Source organism: Pristis pectinata, chromosome 19, assembly GCF_009764475.1.
Source record: "Pristis pectinata isolate sPriPec2 chromosome 19, sPriPec2.1.pri, whole genome shotgun sequence".
In the NCBI taxonomy this organism is placed as follows: Eukaryota; Metazoa; Chordata; class Chondrichthyes; order Rhinopristiformes; family Pristidae; genus Pristis; species Pristis pectinata.
In genome coordinates this window covers 37,994,312-38,015,193 of record NC_067423.1, presented here as the reverse complement: position 1 = coordinate 38,015,193, position 20,882 = coordinate 37,994,312, and the positions used below count along the sequence as shown (strand labels likewise).

General features: G+C 41.1%; 1 protein-coding gene across 1 annotated transcript in view; it reads left to right on the top strand.

Annotated features, from left to right (window-relative positions):
* LOC127580269 (ATP-binding cassette sub-family C member 9-like) overlaps nucleotides 1-20,882 on the top strand; it is a 146,220-nt gene that overhangs the window by 67,292 nt on the left and 58,046 nt on the right. The window contains 11 exon segments of the mRNA XM_052033447.1: nucleotides 485-595; nucleotides 1,855-1,927; nucleotides 4,992-5,097; nucleotides 6,150-6,188; nucleotides 7,116-7,154; nucleotides 9,387-9,485; nucleotides 10,780-10,864; nucleotides 11,467-11,547; nucleotides 16,864-16,920; nucleotides 16,922-17,002; nucleotides 19,234-19,359. Of these exon segments, the coding sequence (XP_051889407.1) occupies nucleotides 485-595; nucleotides 1,855-1,927; nucleotides 4,992-5,097; nucleotides 6,150-6,188; nucleotides 7,116-7,154; nucleotides 9,387-9,485; nucleotides 10,780-10,864; nucleotides 11,467-11,547; nucleotides 16,864-16,920; nucleotides 16,922-17,002; nucleotides 19,234-19,359 (897 nt within the window).

The window sequence follows — 20,882 nt, the reverse complement described above, 5'->3', positions numbered from 1 at the left end:
ATCAAAGGTTGAAAATCAAAAAAAAATCACAGATGCTGGCAATCTGAAATAAAACAGAAACCAGTGTGAAAACAGCAGGTCAGGCAATATCCTTCCAGGGGCTGATTGGGGAACGTGAATTAAGGTGTTTAAGTATGAAGGATGAACCTGTTATATTGAAACTGCCAACCTGCCTTCTGGAAGCTGGTGCCCATCTTCTCATCTCAGCTCCATTAAGTGGAGACAGGTTGGAATGGGGTTTCCAGAGTTTTAGTATTTGTATTTGCTACTTTGCCCAAAGTGTGGTCATAATCTTCTCGCAAATAAAATTGGGTTGCAGAGAAATGGCAAACATTAGGATCAATACTGGATGTTCGTGGCAATTGGGAAAGAGACGATAATTAAGATAAAGTTGGAGAGTCCAAGATGGGATGCAGCTTAACGGTGAACTCAATCGGCTTTGAGTGGATTTGATTGTAACAATTGTCTTTTGTTCATGACACAGCACACCAAGGCTTTCCACAGAAGACAGGCCCTAAAGGGGCAGCTGGAAGGATATGAACAGCCACAGAGGAGATACATTCAGTCCAGGGAGACTGAAGATGTGTTGGTCAAGGTGACTAACTTATAATTGTTCCCTACTGTAGAGCAGAGGTTCTCACACAACTAATCCCTGCTTTTCTGTGCAGACGGGAATGAAAAGGCAAGGGCAGTCCCCACTGTGCCTATAAAGGAGAGGGGCTTGTCTTTCCCACAGTTAGGGCAGAAGTCAGACTGTCAGAGCATTCATATCCTGCATTTAATCACTGCAATAAAATTTTAATTCAAACAATGGAAAATTATTGGATGTAAGCTCAGTACTATTTTGCTGCACTATTTAAATTGCATACTATCACTAATTGAAATCCTGATTTTCAATAGCTACTAATTGCACCATTGGTGCTTAATTAAGCCTATATTGGGCAATTAGCACTGACAATTTGCCATCACAGATGCCTCAAATTAAACTGTGCGTAACATGCAAGAATAAGTTGCATGCATGCGCAGACACACAAACATACATATGTGCATGCACAGTTTCCAGCAGAGATTACTTAATCATTTTGAAGTGATTTATTTTGATGGAAGCAATGGGCAGAGCCATTCCAAGATAAATAGTGTAGGAATGGAGACCAAGAGGGGCATGTTAACAAATATTTGACTGCATAGGACAAATCAAAAAGAAACATAATAAGATCCTTGCCTTACTAATGGAGGAATAGGGTACAAATTGAATAGACATTCTGATTATAATCATTAATGTTGGGTTTGCAAAGAGTATTATGTTTATTTCTAGACACCACACACTAGGACAGTTGTCAGGGCCTTGCACATGGTCCTGGTGAGATTTATAGATTGGAATTATAGACGAGGGACTTCAGTTATGTGTAGAGACTAGTCAAGCACTTTACTGCAGTGAGGGCCAAATTGAGATTTGGTAGAGGTGGTCTTGGGTGGAGGAAAAAAGGGTCAATAAAAGAGTGCACAGATGTAAGCTGGTTGGCAAAAGAACCAAAGGAAACTTGTTTTATTTGGTAGGTTGTTTTATCTTGCAGAACTGCTGGATTACCCTTTGAAATGGTGTACAAACAGGCACAGTCATAATATTCTAAAGAGAGTTGGATAAATAGGTCAATGGGGAAAGAGCTAGGGAGTGGGATTAATTGGGAAGTTCCACCAAAGGTGGTGACTTTTGTGTTGCAACATTCTTTGATTCTATGACCCCAAGACTAAATCTGTTGGGTTTAAAATGTGTAAAAAACAAACCTTATAAGTAAGTTGCTGCTTCCACTGTATATGAAATACTATTTCACTCTAAATATTTTCAAATCATAGGTCACCAATGGATCATTTTCTTGGGGCAGTGGTGTGGTAACTCTTTCAGATATCAGCATAAGAATTCCAACAGGTAACGTATGTCAATTCCCATCGATTGGACCTTTGGTAAAGTGCTCCAATCTCTAATGATTGAATGTAAACTAGTTTAACAGGTCTTCCCCAGGTAACAACAGGGTTCTGTTCCTGAGAATTTTCATAACCTGAACTACGTAACCTGTAGTTAAACCTGGGTATTTGACTCAACCATTCAGATTTCTCTGCAAGATGCAATGATACTGCCACAAACCAAGTTCCCACACGGCAGAAGATGCCTGCAGCCCTACAGCAGCTAGCAAATCCATCCTGCCAGTCACCTAAGTTCTTGATTGTATATACGGGCTGTGCATAAGTCATAAGTTCGTAACTTGGGGAGAACCTGTATTAGAATATACAAATGTTTTAAATATTCCAATTTCTGTTGATTGAAATCTACTGTAAAAATGTAGTGGATTAGATGACGCATGAAACCTGGGGATCATCGTGCCCAATTAATCCATTCCCACTTCACCAAGGGTACAGAGTGAACGAAATCTTTGCTGGCCACCCATTACAATGACTCCAGCATTCAGCCAATGCTAACTGCACTGATGCTTGCCTTAGCCCATTCACAGAGGGTTGAATTTCAAGAGAGATTAAACGAGCATGGATTGTTTGAAGGCAACAAGAAGGACCATAAAATACATTACACATGGCACCATGTATATATGCAAAGTGATAAAATTTTATTGGAAGATCTTAATATAGTGTCCTATGGGATTCACTGTGTGATCTCAACAAAGCCTGCCACCCTACACAACTGTGACCCTGACTTCCACCTCAGCTGGCCCCTCCTCACCCAACCCGGTCTCCTGACCTGATTTCCCATGCCCCTTGACTGACTCTTGGCCTCCCTCCCTCCCTCCAGATGTCACTTCCCTGTGACCATTCCCACTCCACAATCCAGAGTCCAAAACCTACAAACTTTTTTTGTCTGCACCAACTGACAGAGTCTCGAGGGGGGACAGAAAGTGACAAGGACTGGTTAAGCAAGTGGACAGTAAGATGGCAGATCTAGTACAAGTTGTGAGGTACTGCACTTTGGAAGGAAGAATGAAAAAGCGAAACATTTTTTAAATGATGAGAGACTCATAAGTTTTTGTGTCCAGAAGGAACTGGGTGGGTTAGATCAGGAGATGCAGAAGGTCAACCTACAGGTTTAGCAAACACATAGGAAGGCAGTGTTATGATGGCAGCACAATTGGACAAGTCTGTAGTCCTAATGAAGCCCGAAATACTGTGCTTGTTCTGTTAGCATGGGAGTATGAGATGTATTCAACACTCCTGGAACCGTGTCTGTGACCTCTCTTATGTAACATTGTACAGTATACCATGATATCTCCAACTCTTGTGTGAAAGGATATCAACTCGAGGAAATTCATGATTGCTGTGACCTCGACAGACAGCAAATCAGTCCTTTCCCTGTCCTGTGATTAAGGCTGTGGCTCCAGTATGTGATTTATGTTTGTGTGTTGTCTGAACCTACATGTCTGGGTTGCTGCTGCAAGCCAGTGTTTCATTGTCCCTGTACCTCATTGTACTTGTGCACATAACAATAAACTCAAACTGACTTGACTTGAATTGATTGTTACGGGGAGAAATTGGATCAGTTGGGCTTGTTTTCCCTGGAGCGAAGGAGACAGTGGGTGACCTGATAGAAGTGTATAAGATTTTGAGTGGCATAGATAGGGTAGATAGTCAAGATCTTTTTCACCTGGTGTGGATATCAAAAGCAAAAGGGCATATGTTCAACGTGAGAGGAAGTCTTAAAGGGGATCTGAGAGGTAAGTTTTTTACACAGAGAGTGGTTGATATCTGGAATGCACTGCCAGAGGAGGGGGTGGAATCAGATACAATTAATATGTTTAAAAGGCATTTGGACAGACACTCAAATAAACAAGGTATAGAAGCATACGGACCTAATGCTGGAACTGGGATTACTGTAGATGGGCAAAGAGGTTGGCATGGATGTGGTGGGCTGAAGGGTCTGTTTCTGTGCTGTACAGCTCTATGACTGTATGATTACAATGAGGACATCCTGACTGAATCACAAGTGAATCATGCATTTTCCTCAATGAAGTGGTTGTAGATAAATTGTGCCAAGATACTGCTAATGGATATGGCCTCCTGCTGAGGCCCCTTGTCTGCCACCTTCTGGAGGTGTCCCTGCTGTGTGTGACCTACGTCGTACTGCAGTCTGAGACGGACTGCTATTAAAGCACCATGCCTGTGGGCAATAGTTATTGTTGGTACCCAAAGTCAACAAAAGGTTCCCAAGTCCTGACACACCACTCCCGGTTGATCTCATAACCTTTAAGGTTTGGAAATGCCAAATGCTATTCAGTCCAATGCTCAGAGGGCTTTGTGTAAAACTGAAAGCAAAACGAGAGGGCATTAGAAATACTTAGCCAGTCAGGCAGCATCTGTGGAGAGAGAATGGAGTTACTGCTTCTGATCAATTCCCTTTCCTCAAAAGTGAAATTTCTTTTTGCACTTTTTCAGTTTGCACTACTATACTTTGCACCGTTCTGTCTTGTGCCTGTCACTGTCTTTGTTGTTGTATTTATTATTGCCATGTATACAGTTTACTTGTGAGCTTCATGCGAGCAAGGAATTTCATTGCACCGTGGTGTATGTGACAATAAGCTAATCTAGATGGGTCTTTCAGAAGTGAAGTTAGGAACAAGCTCTGTGGTCAGAGAATGGCAAAACTTTGGACAACAGTTACCCAAATGGCAATTGACGGTACACCACTTGTTAATTTTAAACTTGACTGATAATCTGACATTAAAGGACATGAGTAGAATTTAGCACATAGATCAGCCATGATCACTTTGAATTGTGGATCAGCTAGGATGGATGAAGTATTCTACCTCTCTCCCTACATTACAAGGTTCCAGTCTCAGTAACAGTATAAAAGTAATTCATTTGGATATTTCTGATCTGTTTCTCACATTGTCTAAACTGAATTCCTGAAAAATTTGCAGGGAGTTTTAGTTAAGGGATTACCTGATATCAAACAGAAAAAATATTGATCTGGATTTGGTGTTTATTTCCAGGCCAGCTGACAATGATAGTAGGGCAGGTAGGATGTGGGAAATCTTCACTTCTCCTGGCGACCCTTGGAGAGATGCTGAAAGTTTCTGGCAACGTACACTGGAGCAAGTAAGTAAAACGTTGAAGGAAAATGTATCGTTAAACTTTATTGCAGTGAAATGAAGAGACACAGAACCCCCATGCGCCAAACTTTTAGTTAGAAATTCTTCCTTGTTAGTTCACATTAAAAGCACACATTTAGCTGCATCCAATTCTTAACTACGATTTATTGGCTCCAACAGAGCCATATTTTCGAAGCAGAGTACAATTCACATATGCTACTATATGTGTGTGTTTAGTGCAACCACTAAGGACAAACTCATTCTTCCAACTCTGGCTTCCTTTACACCACCACTGTACACTGATGGGGTACAGCTGCTGACTTTGCTACTCATGGGTCATGAGTTCAATCCCAAGTTGTGAAAGTGAACTAGACAATGTGATTTATGGGCTAGCATGTGAGATAATAATCATTGAAAACAGCCAGCAGTGCAAAAGCCACACTAGTTCAGGGAAAATATCCAGCTCACCCACCTGATCTGGCCTGCAAGTTGTCCTACACTATTGTTAATAGGGTATCTTGAATAGTAAGGGATACAAAATAATGTGTCAGAGGTAGTTGTCAGAGCAGTTGCATTTTGAAACTTATCCTCCTGACCACGCATTTGATCACCCACCAGACTTTTTCTTCTTCAGCTTAATGTTCCTTTTCATCTGAATAACATTCTATAAAGCTCCCTGTGGCCTTTTACTCATACTCAGTATAAATTAAAGTCTTAGTTGTTCTGGTAAGTGAGAAGTATTTTTTCTTGAAGGGGAGGTTTAATTAATTATCATACAGGATTAACGGTGACATAATGGGGTGAAAGTGATGGATATGGACTTGTGTTGTCACGTCCATGAAGTTAGTTAAGGCTTTTGGATTCTGTATTATTGTTATTCCTGTTATGGTTATGTCAATTCTTGAATGTACCATCTTACAGACAAACTCTGCAGAATCTATATTGGTAAATGAACTCTATTCTCATGTTAAGTTGGGGCTGATATAATGGAACCTGCAGCTTGTAATGCTCACTAATCCCGACAATGGTGATGATTTTTGTTTTTGGTACAAACTTTAGGGAACCTGAAAATGAGGTGAACCAAGAAACATCATGGAGGTATTTTGAACTACTTTATGACTACATTTTGATCTGCATCGATGAATTGAATCTGTTAAAAGTCTGAAAGTTCAATGATCCACTTTGTTTTGGGTGGTGGAGTTTTCTCCGTTACGGTAGAGGAGTGTGCACTACTATATTTGGAATTCATTTTTCCCTCCCAAGTTTCCTCTTTCCTTGCCTGCTGAGCGAGAGTTCTACAACTGTCTGCTACCTTTTGATCCCTTCATACCTTAGCCTTATCTCCATAAGCATTTAGTATTCTGACCCAAATGAAAATACATTGGTCTTCTTGACCTCCATCTACACCCTTTTCAGGATTTTGCAGCCCTTTGTATAAGAAAGGTGATTACAGACTTCCCTTCTAGGGTTACAACTGCATCTGTTCACTTCTAATTCAGCTGTCATTGGAACAACACGAACAAGTGTGTTCTACCATTCATTTAGATCACGACTGATCAATAAGGTTCCATTTACACATCTTGTTTCCAAATCCCATCCTGCAAAAACGTATCAATCAGTTTTTAGTTGGTCGCCAGCTCCAACAGCCAAAGGAAGTTCCAAATTTGCACAACTCTTTTTATGAGCTTCCTGACACTACTTCCGAACAGCCAAGCTCACAGTTTGTTAGATTCCCCCATACAAGGACATAGCATCTTCTGGCTGATAGCTATTCACAAAGAATTACAGAAAGATTACAGCTCACTACTGAAGCATCTGTTTAATTTGCTCTGTACGATATGTCTTGTCCCTCTCTCTCATTCCCTGATTAACTATTAAGAAGCATGTGGGTGATAGGAAAAAAAGATCTCTCTGCAAAATTAAGCAAAATAAAAAAAAGCTTTAGGCTGTGAAATAAATTCTAAGTGAGTAATCTATTGCCTCAATCACATTTTTTCGCTAACTTGGTTTTACCATAAATTGCAGTGCACATGAGATTGAGCCTGTGTTGGAGGCGACTGGGAGGTACTCTTTCTTATTCTTTGCCAGTAACTAATTGTGTGATGTATTATTTTTCTAGTGACACTTCATCCTGATAACCATCACACCAGTGGTAATGCTTTTTACACTTGGAACTAATCATTGCACCCTATTCCATGCTTTGGTTCTTCTCTATCTCCTGAGCATTGCTTTCTATTGCTTAGCTGCCATTTCCCTGATTCTGTCAAAGCTCCTGCCAGTGGCTCCAATGAGAGGACTCCTTCTGTTTTTACTGCATGTAGTGCTTGTCATTTGTGGTCACGTTTTTTCCCATCTGAAATAATGGTAGTGATGTTGGGCTCTTCCCACCTTTGGCTTCAGCAGTAACAATCCTTAAAGTCAAGCACAAAGGACTTAGACCATGTGAGGTTAATCCACAGTAATAATATGTTTGAGCAAGATTCAGACCAATCTGAGCTTGGAAGCTAGAAAGCAATGGATGGTGTGCTTTGAGTGAATGCCATGCCTGTCCTCATTAAAGGGTCAGTGATCCACTTTGTCAGGGATTGGGTTCCCCATTAAACTGAAGTCAACAAATTCCTAATGCAAATGTTTGCACATCAATAAGCAACAGGCGGGCTAGCTCTGAAGGACATGCAGCAATGCTTTAAAGTCGAGGGGGTGAACTATCCATAGCTGATAGAGCGGCAGAGAGCCTTCTTGTGGATCCCTCAGAGTGAGGATGTTAAAATACTATGCCTTTAAAGTTAAAAATTCGGTACCAATGACGGTAACAGAAATGTGATAATCCCTTGAATTGACATGGACTGCGCCATCTCCCCATGTGTTTGGCCCATGATTAGTCAGCAGGAGCAGGAAGAATGAAATTGTTGTCCCATCCCTGCCATTTAACCTGAATTACCATATGCTTGGGACACGCCTCCTGTTTCAGTGAAGTTGGCAAGTGTCTAAAACTGAAGAAGTCAACTTTACATACTATTTTGTGCCTGATATTTTGAGGCAAAGGACCTGTGCTCATACTAGCACTTTGATAATAACTAAATTATCCAGCCTTGTATCCTTCCTTCCTAAACACTCAACTTCTATCTGTTAAATTAGCCTTGGGCTCAACAGCTCCACTGAGAAAAACTTTTGACACCATTGAGTACGTTTGGATGGTTTGACCTCATATTCCTATTATGTTACCCTAATAAGCTGAATATATCCAAGGTAATTAACATTTGGTCCCTTCTGAAGTAATGGCAATGATGTTGGGCTCTTCCCACCATTGGCTTCAACAGTATGAATCCTTAAAATCAAGCACAGAGGACAGAGACCATATGAGGTTAAATAGTTTCTCATCTTATTTTATTTTGCTAGTTTGCAATGGTCTATCATGCAAACTCATCTTTCTCCAAATATTAGACTCCCATTTCTAGCCATCAATTATCCTTCAAGTAACATTACTAAGGCAGAAGCTGTGAAAGGCACAATGTAACAATTATTTCCTTAGACAAGTGACTAACACCTTCATAGAAGTTTCCAGTAGGTTAGTCTTTGGCTTTTGCTTTTCTAGAGCAAAGAGCCACAGGAGATTAATCTTCCTTGAATGTTTCAACCTCTCTATTATCTTTGTTGCACCTTTTTTCTGTAACATTATAACCTGTTGTAAAATGGAGATCAGATTTGCATACAGTATTGTTGGCAAGTTTCTGACCAATTTAATATTATTTCTCCAGTTTTCAATTCTATTCCTCTGGAAGTTAAGCATGCTTTTTGTCCATTATTTATGCTCTTGTTAACCGACATTGCAACTTTTATTGATGGAAACAGCTGGAGAGCTTTGTGAACAGGGTACTTTTTTCCTCCCAGTGTGGCCGCACTTAAAGCATGACATGTCTCCAATTAAGAATGGTAGGGTGTATTGAGAACTGAGTGAAGAACAAGACAGAGTAATTTGAAGAAGGGAAAATTAAGCCAGAACTGACTTAGGTGAACCACCAAAGGGGAACTTTAACAAAAAGAATGGAACTTGAGGAAGGAGCCACTTTATACAAGTGCTGTGCCTGGCTCTATTTTGTTTTTGTTATGTCTGTCACGTAGCATTTGAATACGCTGCAAAATGTGCCAGAGTTGACAGTGAGTTTTGCTCATGATTTCTCGGAATCCAGGCCCTGGGCCCCTAAATGCTTAATGTTGTCTTCTGTGATTATGTTTCTGTTTTCAATAATAGGTGAGATTTATCATCTTAATCACCTTTAATTTTATCTCAAGCAGAACCCGAAATTCTGTTGCTTATTCTGCTCAGAAGCCTTGGTTGCTAAATACAACTGTGGAGGAAAACATCACCTTTGGGAGTCCTTTTATAAAGCAAAGGTAATTGTGCCTGTTAGTAGCATGAAAGCGGTTGAACAGAAGCTTACAGTGGGTGTCTCAGAACAACCAACATGAATTGTACTTTATACCTCATAGTTCATATCTCACTACATTTAATGAAGCATCAAAATAATAATGGAACGGTCACGTCAGTCATGCCTGGGATGAATGTTATGCCCAGTGGTCTGTCTCCTTAACTAATGAAACAGGAGGAATGATGGAGAAATGAATAGGATCCATTAGCATCAAATTAATTTCAGGAGAAGGAAAGGAAAGAGATGAGAGAGAAAAATGGAAAGTAATCCAATCGTAAATGTAAACTACAAGTAGAATTGGTTGATGTAACCTAATGGTGCTTGGGAATTGTGTTGGTCCTTGAAATGGTAATACGTGAATGCACAAGCATCTTCACCCATGAAAATAATGAGCCAGCAGTTTTGGTAATTGGTTGATTATTGTCACATGTATTGAGAGACTGAAAAGCTTTTGTTTGCATCATTCCAAACGTAAGTACATTGAGGTAGTACAAAAGAAAAAAAATGCAGAATATAGTGTTGTAGTTACAGAGAAAATGCAGTGCAGGTAGACAAGTAAAGTGCAAGGGCCATGACGAGGTAGATTGAGAGATCAAGAGTTCATCTTTGTCATGTAAAAGGTCCATTCAAGAGTTTGATAAGAGCAGGATGGAAGCTGTCCTTGAGCCCGGTTGTACATGTTCTCAAGCTTTTATATCTTCTGCCCAATAAGAGAGGATGACCGGGATGGGAGAGGTCCTTGATTATGTTGGCTGCTTTCCTGAGATCATGATCAGAAATTGTGGAATTGTTTTCAAAAGGAATCTGGGAATTTCTAGATTGATAAAGACCATGGTCCATTGAGTTTGCCTTCTATATCTTGTTAGTTACATTTTGCATTAATGGAGGTGTTGGGTAATCAGTCTCCATGGACATGCCTACAAAACACCCTGACATGACACATGGAAAATACTGGTGTTGAAAACTTCGGTGGTCTACTCGTCCAAACTCACCTTTGTCTCCCACGTACATTATGTTATTACTAAGAACTACATCGTCTTCTAGATTCATTGACATAAAATGTGTGACTCCCTCCTGTTTCATTAACAATCTACTTTTCTGCTTCCTGCTGTGATGCTCATTTTTTGCCATCCCAGCATGAAGTTTGTAAAGGCCAAATATCCCAGCCCCCTTTGAACCTATGTGTCCCATGAACAGTGGTAAACGCTATTGCTGAATTGTTTTAATCCTGACGCACCTCTTACTTCTCACCCTCTCAGGTACAAAGCCGTGATTGATGCCTGTTCACTGCAGCCTGACATTGATCTGTTACCGTTTGGAGACCAAACCGAAATTGGAGAGAGGGTAAATACAGGGCATGGTAGTGTAGCAGTTAGCGCGACGCTATTACAGCGCCAGCGATCGGGGTTCAATTCCCATCGCTGTCTGTAAGGAGTTTGTACGTTCTCCCATGTCTGTGTGGGTTTCCTCCAGGTGCTCCGGTTTCCTCCCACATTCCAAAGACGTATGGGTAGGTTAATTTGGGTTTAAAATGGGCGGTGCGGACTCATTGGGCCGGAAGGGCCTGTTACCACGCTGTAAATAAAATTTAAAAATTTAATCTTTACCACACTGTTCAACTTGTAAATTTGTTTTAAGCTATGAATGGAGAAAAGCAAATTCTTCTGTTTATTTCCGTTCTGATTTCACAATAAGCACCACCTGATCCAGCATCTGCAGTCCTTTGTTTCCCCACCTGATCTATGCCGCCCACAAGTTACACCTTGTGGGTGTAAGTTGTGGGCAGCATAGATCAGGTGGTGCAGAGTTGACCTGTTTGTCACACCAATGGATTTTCTGCCATGCCATCCAAGGTGCATTGTTGAGAAGATTTTTTTTGAACTTAATGTATGAAGGATTTTTTAAAAAATGTATCTGTTAATCATGTGATCATTTTGTTACTGTAGGGGATTAACCTGAGTGGAGGTCAGAGGCAGAGAATCTCTGTAGCTCGAGCCTTGTATCAAGACACTAGTACAGTATTCCTGGTAAGAATCCTGCATTGAGCATCATCTGTTGTTAGCCATTTGCAGCTTCTTTGTTGATCAGATGAAAGTGAACCAGAATGTTCCATCCTTGCCAGCATGTGGCTGACGCTTTGGTTTGCCAGCTGTGTTGTTCCTAATTGAAGGGGTATTGATATCCTATCTATGAATTTCAGTCATAGAGTCATACAGCACCAAGACAGGCCCTTCAGCCCAACTGGTCCATGCCAACCAAATCCCCATCCAAGCTAGTCCCATTTGCCTGCATTTGGCCCATGTCCCTCTAAACCTTTCCTATCCATGTACCTGTCCAACTGTCTTCTTAAAGTTGTTATTGTACCTACGTTAACCACTTCCTCTGACCGCTCATTCCATATACAGACCACCCTCTAAGAAAGGACCTCCTAATCCTTTCTTAGAAACAGCAAGTACTCCAACCTAGGAACAATGGGCTAGAGTGAAATACATGCATAGTTAATACTTATAAAGCCTCTAGTTTTTAGGACAGTGATGAGGCTTTCTACCTTCTCTGCCTCTGGCAGCTTTCTCCAACCGTGCCTCAGAGAATTTTCAGCTCTTGTTTCCTGCAGCCTTACTTTTGCTTGCCTTCAGGTGTACTCCTCATTGCTGTTCTGGTGATGGAATTGGCTTCCACCCATTATACATGGCCAATCCATTGCCAACACTTCCCGGTATTGATTGTACTCTTATTCTCTTGAGTGCACTGATTAAATAGATCTTGATTTGAGATTGTCCTGGGCCAAAAGATACAAAGGATTTTTCTGAAACGGGTTGCATGAGATGAAGGCAGTTTGGACATGTCATACTCTGTCATTCCCTGTCATTCCCTGAAGTGGCTAAAATTATACAGCAAACAATATTTTTGTTCTCTCTCTCAATCTTGCACTTGTGTCATTATGTTTATTTTGTTGTTTATTTTGCACGTGTACATTATGTATAATTTATATTGATTTAAGTTTATGTTAACTTATGCTTGTCCTTATCTTGTACTGTACAGTGCTGCTGTTGCAAAAAGCTAATTTTCATGGCATTTACACCCGGTGTATGTATGCCTATGACAACAACAAACTTGAACTTGAACAATATTTTTGGTGCCTTTCACATTGTCATGTAAACTCATAGTGCTTTATAATCAGTGGAATATGTTTGCTGTTGAATCAATATTGTGGTGATTCTTGTCTTTTCAGAGATGTAACACTGGTAGTATCAGACCCAAAGCTTGTAAAAGAGACTGTGTATTGTTCACCTCCCCCCCGCCCCCCCACCATTGCAGATTGTTGTCCCAGTTATGTAATTAAACATGGAACTGATTTACATAGAGCAAGATTTCAGAAACCTATTTTTTAAAATTATTTGTAGCCATTTCATTGCTATCATTAAGCATCATGATCACCAACACTTCCAGTTGCTGGCATCTCTTTATCTCACAGCAGAGAGAATAGGAAAGAACTCAAATGTAATCAGTTATGTTGCTTAAGAGAGGCATGTTGAGCAGTTCTCTAGGGAGAGAAATTCTTGCCTCACTTTGAACAACAGAATATTTCACCTGATCAAGGTCCAGAAGGGAATCCCTAGTGAATGATTTTTACCTTTTAAGAAAACTGTTATGATCTTGAATGCACTGGGAGCAGATTCAATGGTAACTTTCAAAAAGGAATTGGATATTAAAAGCGAAAATCTTGGAGCATTGTGGGGAAAGAGTGGGGGAGCTGGCACAGGCAACAGTGATGCCTGTTTATGCAATATCATTAGATGATTCCGTACAGAAGAACTTCCAGGGTACAACAGGAGGCTTTCATTAAGTACTGAGACAAATAAGAAATGTGGCTGGGCCAATCAAGAACATCAGATACAACATTGTTTGGGTTTTGGCAGTTAATTTTCCCAGTGTAACTTTCACAACACTATTGGAAAGGTCATAGATTTTCTCGCAGTTGCTGACAGCACCTTTGTCCAGTTTGACAGAACAAATGTGGCAGTCATCAAATTCTTTGGAAAGTCTGTGAATAGTACATATGGATGGTTTCTGGTGAAGAATTAAAAAATATTCTGAGTGTTGCAGAATAGTTACTTAGGAAATTCCCAAGTTAAAGAACAGTTAACATTCCTGAAACCACTTAGTAATTGCCCTTCTGTTTAATGTCTTATGTTGTTATGTAAACCAACTGTACTTAATGAGTGTTTTACAAGCACTTAAAATGAAATTTGTTTGTGGTATTGCTTTGCTAACTAACAAAGCTATTTTTTTCTATACCATGCTTATCTTTGCTCTGTCGACAAGGACATATTTAAAGTCATACACTTCACTGGATTTCCTGAATTATCTAAAGAATAGGATTGCTGCAATGGTTGGTGATTTACCACATTGATATTGCAGCTAAAAGGTTGAATTTACTTAGTTTGTATTCCCTTCTGTTTAGAAGGTTAAGGCATAATTTATTTGAGGTATTAAGCCATTAAAAGGATTTGCTCAGAGTTGTGCAGTTGATTTGTTATTGCGGAGGATCCTGGAAAAAGCAGATGCAATCTTAAAATCGGAGCCAGGTCATTTGGTAGTGAAACAGGCAGGTATTTTTATTACTTAAAAGGTGGTGGAAATCTGAAGTCTGCCTTTCCCCCTCTTAAAAGGCTGTGGATTCCATGTTAAGTAGGACCAAGCTCAATAGATTTTCATTAGGCTTGGTCATCAAGGGATCAAAGAGTCATTGAAGATTTGTAACGCAAAGAAGACCACAGAGCTCAACACACCTGCGCTGGTTAAAAGAAAGAGAAATTCAATTTAAATTCACCTTCCAGCACTTGCCCCTGCAGGTCATGGATCTTCAAGTATATATCCAAGTACTTTATGATGAGATTCTGCCTCTGCCACTCTGTGAGGCCGTGAGTTCTAGACCCCAACACTCTCTGGGGGGAATAAAAACTTCCCCTTCATCTCCCTTCTAATCCTTCAAAGGATTACTTTAAACCTATGCCTCTCGGCTTTTTTACCCCTGTACAAAGGGAAATAGGTCCACCCTATTTACATTCTCCCTAGGCCCCTCAAGTCTCCCCTCGACTGCCTCAGTTCTAAAGTAAACAGCCACAGCCTGTGGATCAGGAGAGGATAAGTAAAGTTAAAATGCAGATCAGCTAAAATCAACATAAATGATTAGACCTCCCTGTTCTGGATTGAACCAACAAGTTTACTTTGTGCTGGCTATGGGTTCTTATGTCTTACACTAGAGATAAGTATTTAAGTAAGCCAGCTCTCCCAAATCCTCCAGCCTGTAGAAGTCATAAAGTCACAGAAAAATTCCGACGTGGAAGGAGACCATTCAGCCCATGTTGTCCATGCTGGTTACAAAAGAAACCTCCAGCTTAATCCTACTTTCCAGCACTTGGTCCATAACTGTGCAAGTCACAGCTCATCAAGTACATATTAAATACCGTGTAAAGGTGGTGAAGGTTTGTGCCTGTACCACCCTTTCAGACATAGAGTTCCAGACCCCTACCACCTTCTGGCTGAGCACTTTTTCTCTCATTCCCTCTCTAATCCCTCCAATTATTTTAAACCTATGGCCCCTTGTTTTGGCCTCTGCTCATGGAAAAAGGTTCTTCCTATCTATTTTGTCTCATTCCCTCAGAACTTTATACAAGTAAGTCATCTCCCCAGCATTCCCCTGTCCAAGGGAAACAATCCCAAGCTGTTCAACTTTATAGCTATAAATCTGCAGTCCCAGCAACATCCTCATAAGCCTCCTCTGCACCCTCTGCAGTGCATTGATGAGGGTAGTGCAATGGATGTTGCCTACACGGACTTGAGTAATGCATTTGATAAGGTCCCTTATGGTAGGCTAATCCAGAAAATTAAGGCTCGTGGGATCCATGAAGACTTGGTAGATTGGATTCAAAATTGACTTGGCTGTAGAAGATAGAGGGCAGTGGTGGAAGGGTGTTATTCTGACTGGAGGTCTGTGACCAGTGGTGTTCTGCAGTGATCAGTGCTGGGGCCTCTAATGATTTGGACAAGAATGTTGATGGTCCGATTAGTGAGTTTGCAGATGACACCAAAATTGGTGGAGCTGTGGACAATGAGGAAGGTCGTCAAAGGATACAGCAGGATATAGATCAGATGGAGTTATGAGTGGAGAAATGGCAGATGAAATTGAATCTGGACAAGTGTGAGGTGTTGTACTTTAGGAGATCAAATCTGGGGAAAGTATACAGTAAATGGCAGGACCCTAAGGAGCATTGATATACAGAGGGATCTTAGGGTGCAAGTCCATAGCTTCATGAAAGTGACAACACAGTAGATAGGGTGGTAAAGAAGGCATGAGGTATACTTGCCTTTATCGGTCAGAGCATTGACTATAAAAGTTGGAAAGTCAAGTTGCAGCTGTGTAAAATTTTGACTAGGCCACATTTGGAGTAAAGTCTGCAGTTCTGGTCGCCGCATTACAGGAAGGATGTGGAGGCTTTGGAGAGGGTGCCGAAGAGCTTCACTAGGATATTGCCTGAATTAGACAGTATTATCTATAAGAAAGGGTTGGACAAACTAAGATTATTTTCTCTGGAACATCAGAGGCTGAGCGGAGACCTGACAGAAGTATATAAGATTATGAGAGGCATGGATAGGATAGAGAGTCAGTGACTTTTTCCCAAAGTGGGAATGTCAAATAAATGATTTAAGATGGGGGGGGGAGGGGAGTTTAAAGGAGATTTGTGAGGCAGGGAATGGTAGGTGCCTGGAACACACCGCCAGGTGAGATGGAGGTAGCAGATACAATAGCAACCTTTAAGAGACACTTAGACAGACACATGAACAGACAGGGATTGGAGGGATATGGACCATGTGTAGACAGATAGGTTTACTTTAAATTGGCATCATGGTTGGCACAGACATAGTGGCCTGCTCCTGTGCTGTTCTCTTCTATGTTCTATGCATTTATGTCTTTAGGAATCAAGGATTACTCTTCCTGACATGTCCAAGATACAAATTGTGGGGAAATATAGAAAGTAACTGGAGATGGGGAAGAAAGTTGTTTGTTTCAGTTATTCAATGGGTTATAATGAATTGGTGACACTGAGGGGTCAGGCAACCAATGGAAAAATATAGCAGCAGAATAGTTGGATACAGGAGCTCATGTGATGAAGTTTCCAGCGTATGTCCCATCAGAGTTGTCGACCCATGGTGTAAGTGCAATCCAGTAAATGGTTTCCCACTTTAAAGTCACTAACCAGGAAATGTTGGAAAATAAGGCTAAAACACTGGTTTATTTCTGTAAATGCACAAGTGTTCCATTGTCTTACCCCCACCAGGATGATCCATTCTCTGCCCTGGATATTCACCTCAGTGATCACCTGATGCAGGAAGGAAATCCTCAAGTTCCTCCGAGAAGACAAGCGAACTATTGCTCTGGTGACACATAAACTGCAGTACCTGACACATGCTGACTGGGTAAGCAAGAATTCTGAGAAATTCAGACTTGCGTCTTGCATTTGACACCTTGGCGTAGATCTTGACTTTGTATTCAAAAAAGGTAGTAGGGATAGTCCAGGGAATTACAGACCAGTGAGCCTTACATCTGTGGTGGGTAAGCTGTCAGAAAGGATTCTAAGAGGTAGGATCTATGAGCATTTAGAGAATCATGGACTGATTAGGGACGGCCAGCATGGCTTTGTGAAGGGAAGATCTTGCCTCACAAGCCTGATAGGATTCTTTGAGGAGGTGCCCAGGAAGATTGATGAGGGTAGCACAGTGGATGTGGTCTACATGGATTTTAGTAAGGCGTTTGACAAGGTTCTGCATGGTAGGCTTCTTCAGAAGGTCAGAGGCCAAGGGATCCAGGGAGACTTAGGCAAGTGGATTCAGAATTGGCTTGCCTGTAGAGACCAGAGGGCTGTGGTAGAGGGAGTGCATTCGGATTGGAGGGCTGTGACTAGTGGCGTCCCACAGGGATCGGTTCTGGGACCTCTACTTTTTGTGATATTTATTAATGACTTAGATGAGGGGGTGGAAGGGTGGGTTAGCAAGTTTTCAGATGACACAAAGATTGGTGGTGTTGTGGATAGTGTGGTGGGCTGTCAAACCTTACAGAGGGATATTGATAGGATGCAGAGCTGGGCTGACAAGTGGCAGATGGAGTTCAATCCAGAGAAGTGTTAGGTAGTACACTTTGGAAGGACAAACTCCAAGGCGGAGTACAAGGTAAATAGCAGGATTTTAGGCAGTGTAGAGGAGCAGAGGGATCTGGGGGTTCATATCCACAGATCACTGAAAGTCGCCTCACAGGTAGATAGGGTAGTTAAGAAAGCTTATGGGATGTTAGCTTTCATAAGTTGTGGGATCGAGTTTAAGAGCCACGAAGTAATGATGCAGCTTTACAAAACTCTGGTTAGGCCACACTTAGAGTACTGTGTCCAGTTCTGGTCGCCTCATTGTAGGAAGGATGTGGAGGCATTGGAAAGGGTGCAGAGGAGATTTACCAGGATGCTGCCTGGATTAGAGAGTATGGATTATGAGGAGAGACTAAAGGAGCTAGGGCTTTACTCATTGGAGAGAAGGAGGATGAGGGGAGACATGATAGAGGTATCCAAGATATTATTTTCTGTACCTATCTATGATATTTCAATGATTTTTTTTAGATTTTAAAAAAACACCCAGTGTTGTTTGGGGTTCTGGGTTCACTGGGAAGACCAGCATTTATCGCCCATCCCTACTTGCCCTTGAGAATGTGGTGGTGCACTGCCTACAGCTGTGTGTCTTGCAAGACCACTTCAGAGTCACCCACATGGGGTAGGTCTGGAGTCACATACAGCAGATTTCTTCCGCCGAGGGACTTCAGTAAACTATATGGATTTTTGCAACAATCCTGTGGGTTGTGGTCATTATTACTAAGGCTAATTGTTGTTTTACGTACATAGACCTCCCAGGACTCTTTGGCCCTCCACTGTTTATAGCATTTCATCATTTAGAAATCATTATCATCCATTCTTCTTAGATCTAAAGTGGATGATCCCACATTTCCTAATATTGAAATTCATTTCACCCATTTAGCAAATTTATTAAGATGCCTTTTAATTTAATTCTTCCATATACACTGCATATAGTACTGTCCAGTTCAAGTTACTCAAAATATCTTATTCCTATGTTGTATGTTAATTATGAATTAATTATGATTAATTTTAACCTGAAATTTTATTATTGCATTTGCTGCCTTTGGATTAACAGATAGTGAACACCAGGCCATGTTAAGGGAATAGTTGGTCATCCCATTGTTTGCTGTCCATAGTATGGGTTCATAAATACATAGGACAAACACCTCTTTTTAACATCGTACATATACTTACAGGATAAAAATGGACTCTTGATCTCTCAACCTACTCATCATGGCCCTTGCACTTTATTTATCTACCTGCACTGCATTTTCTCTGTAATTGTATCACTACGTTCTGCATTCTGTTTTTTTTTCTTTTGCACTACCTCAATATATTTATGTTTGGAATGATCTGTCTGGATGGCATGCAAACAAAAGCTTTTCATTGTATCTCAGTACATGTGATAATAATAAACCAATTACCCATTACATTCATAGAGTGATATAATTCACCCTTCAAGGCTGTGACTCTCAAAGAACAATAAATGAATTTAAGCTTGGCTAAGAAACTGGCGGTTCTTTTATTATCCAGATAATTGCCATGAAAGATGGAACTATCATTAGAGAAGGCACCTTGAAGGACTTTCAGCACCATGACGTGGAACTGTATGAGCAATGGAAAACCCTTATGAACCGACAGGATCAGGAATTCGAAAAGGTAATGTGTGAGCCTCCAGGAGGCAACTTTGTGAATATATGCAACCAGCCTGTCAGATGATCAACTTGTAAGTTTGATGGCAAAGTGGGCAAAGTTTATTTTTTGTTCATTGTAACTGAGAGAAAAATACAAGTCAGCAGCAAGCCTGTGATTTCCGGATTTAGCTCTCCTCATCCTCAGGGGATTGTCCTCCATGTGTCCAAACAAAGCACCAAAGGATGGTGAATGTTTAATAAAAACAGAAAATGCTGCAAAATACTCAGCAGGTCATGCGCCATCTGTGCAAAGAGAAACAGAGTTATTGTTTCAGGTCTGAGACCCTTCCTTAGAAATTGGAAAGAGAAAAACAAGTTAATCTCGGTGGGAGAGGGTGATAATGCAGCAAAGGGTAATCCTCTGATATGGTGAGATTGGATGAAATAATGTGGCAGTTAAGGGGCAATTAAAATCAAATTAAGCTTCTTTATGTGCAGTAGAGTCTGGGTTTTGCAGTTGTGTATCCATAAAATGCTACCCTTAGTTCAGTCTGATGATCTGATCTTCTGCAGTCTGTGGAGGGCATTTGGGAATAATCATACCCTAACCAGATACATTGTTTGCTTGTGTCGAGGGGGCACTGTAGCAATGGCCCACTTTGTGCTCCCTTGGCCGCTTCTCGATATTCAGTTCCAATGGTTTCTTCAGAATGGAATATCAGGAGTGAAGTTCAATAAATGGTTGACCTTACAGTGCCTAATTAGCATTAGTGAGCAAAAACAAAATCTACCCCGGGGTTTAAGTTTTTGTTTTGTCATCATTACCGAGCCCATTGTAAAACAAGTTCTTTCTGTACCTGATCATTCTGAGCCCAGGCATGCCTCTGTACTGATCTTTATGGTTTGTTTATGAGATGTAAATATTGCAGGCAAGTTCAAATTTTATTAACCATCCCTAATTACCCCTTAAACCAGTCCAGATGAAGGGTCTTGGCCTGAAATGGTGACTGTCCACTTCCCTCCAAAGATGCTGTTTGACCTGCTGAGTTTCTCCAGCAGCTCTTTCTTTTGCTCCAGATTCCAGCATTGTCTCCTAATTACCCTTTGAACTCAATGACTTGCTTGGCCATTCAGAATGTAGTTTTACTTCGATCACATTCTTCTGTGGTGGGAGTCAAACTCTGGTCCCTAGGCCTTGCGGTTCTCATTGAACCACTTATAATGAAAAACATGATGATGCTGGAGGAACTCAGCAGGCCAGGCAGTATCCGTGGAGAAAAGCAGGCGGTCAACATTTGGGGTCGGGACCCTTCTTCAGGACTGAAGATAGGAAAAGGGGAAGCCCAATATATAGGAAGGAAAAGCAGAGCAGTGATAGGTGGACAAAAGAGGGGAGGCGATGTGGTCACAGGGTGGTGATAAGTAGATGCAGGTAAGAGATAATGATAGGCAGGTCCAGGGGAGGAGGGGTGTGGGGCAGATCCACCAGGGGATGGGTCAAAGGTAAGGAGGGAAAGGAAAACAAAGGTAGAGAAAAGAGATGGAAAA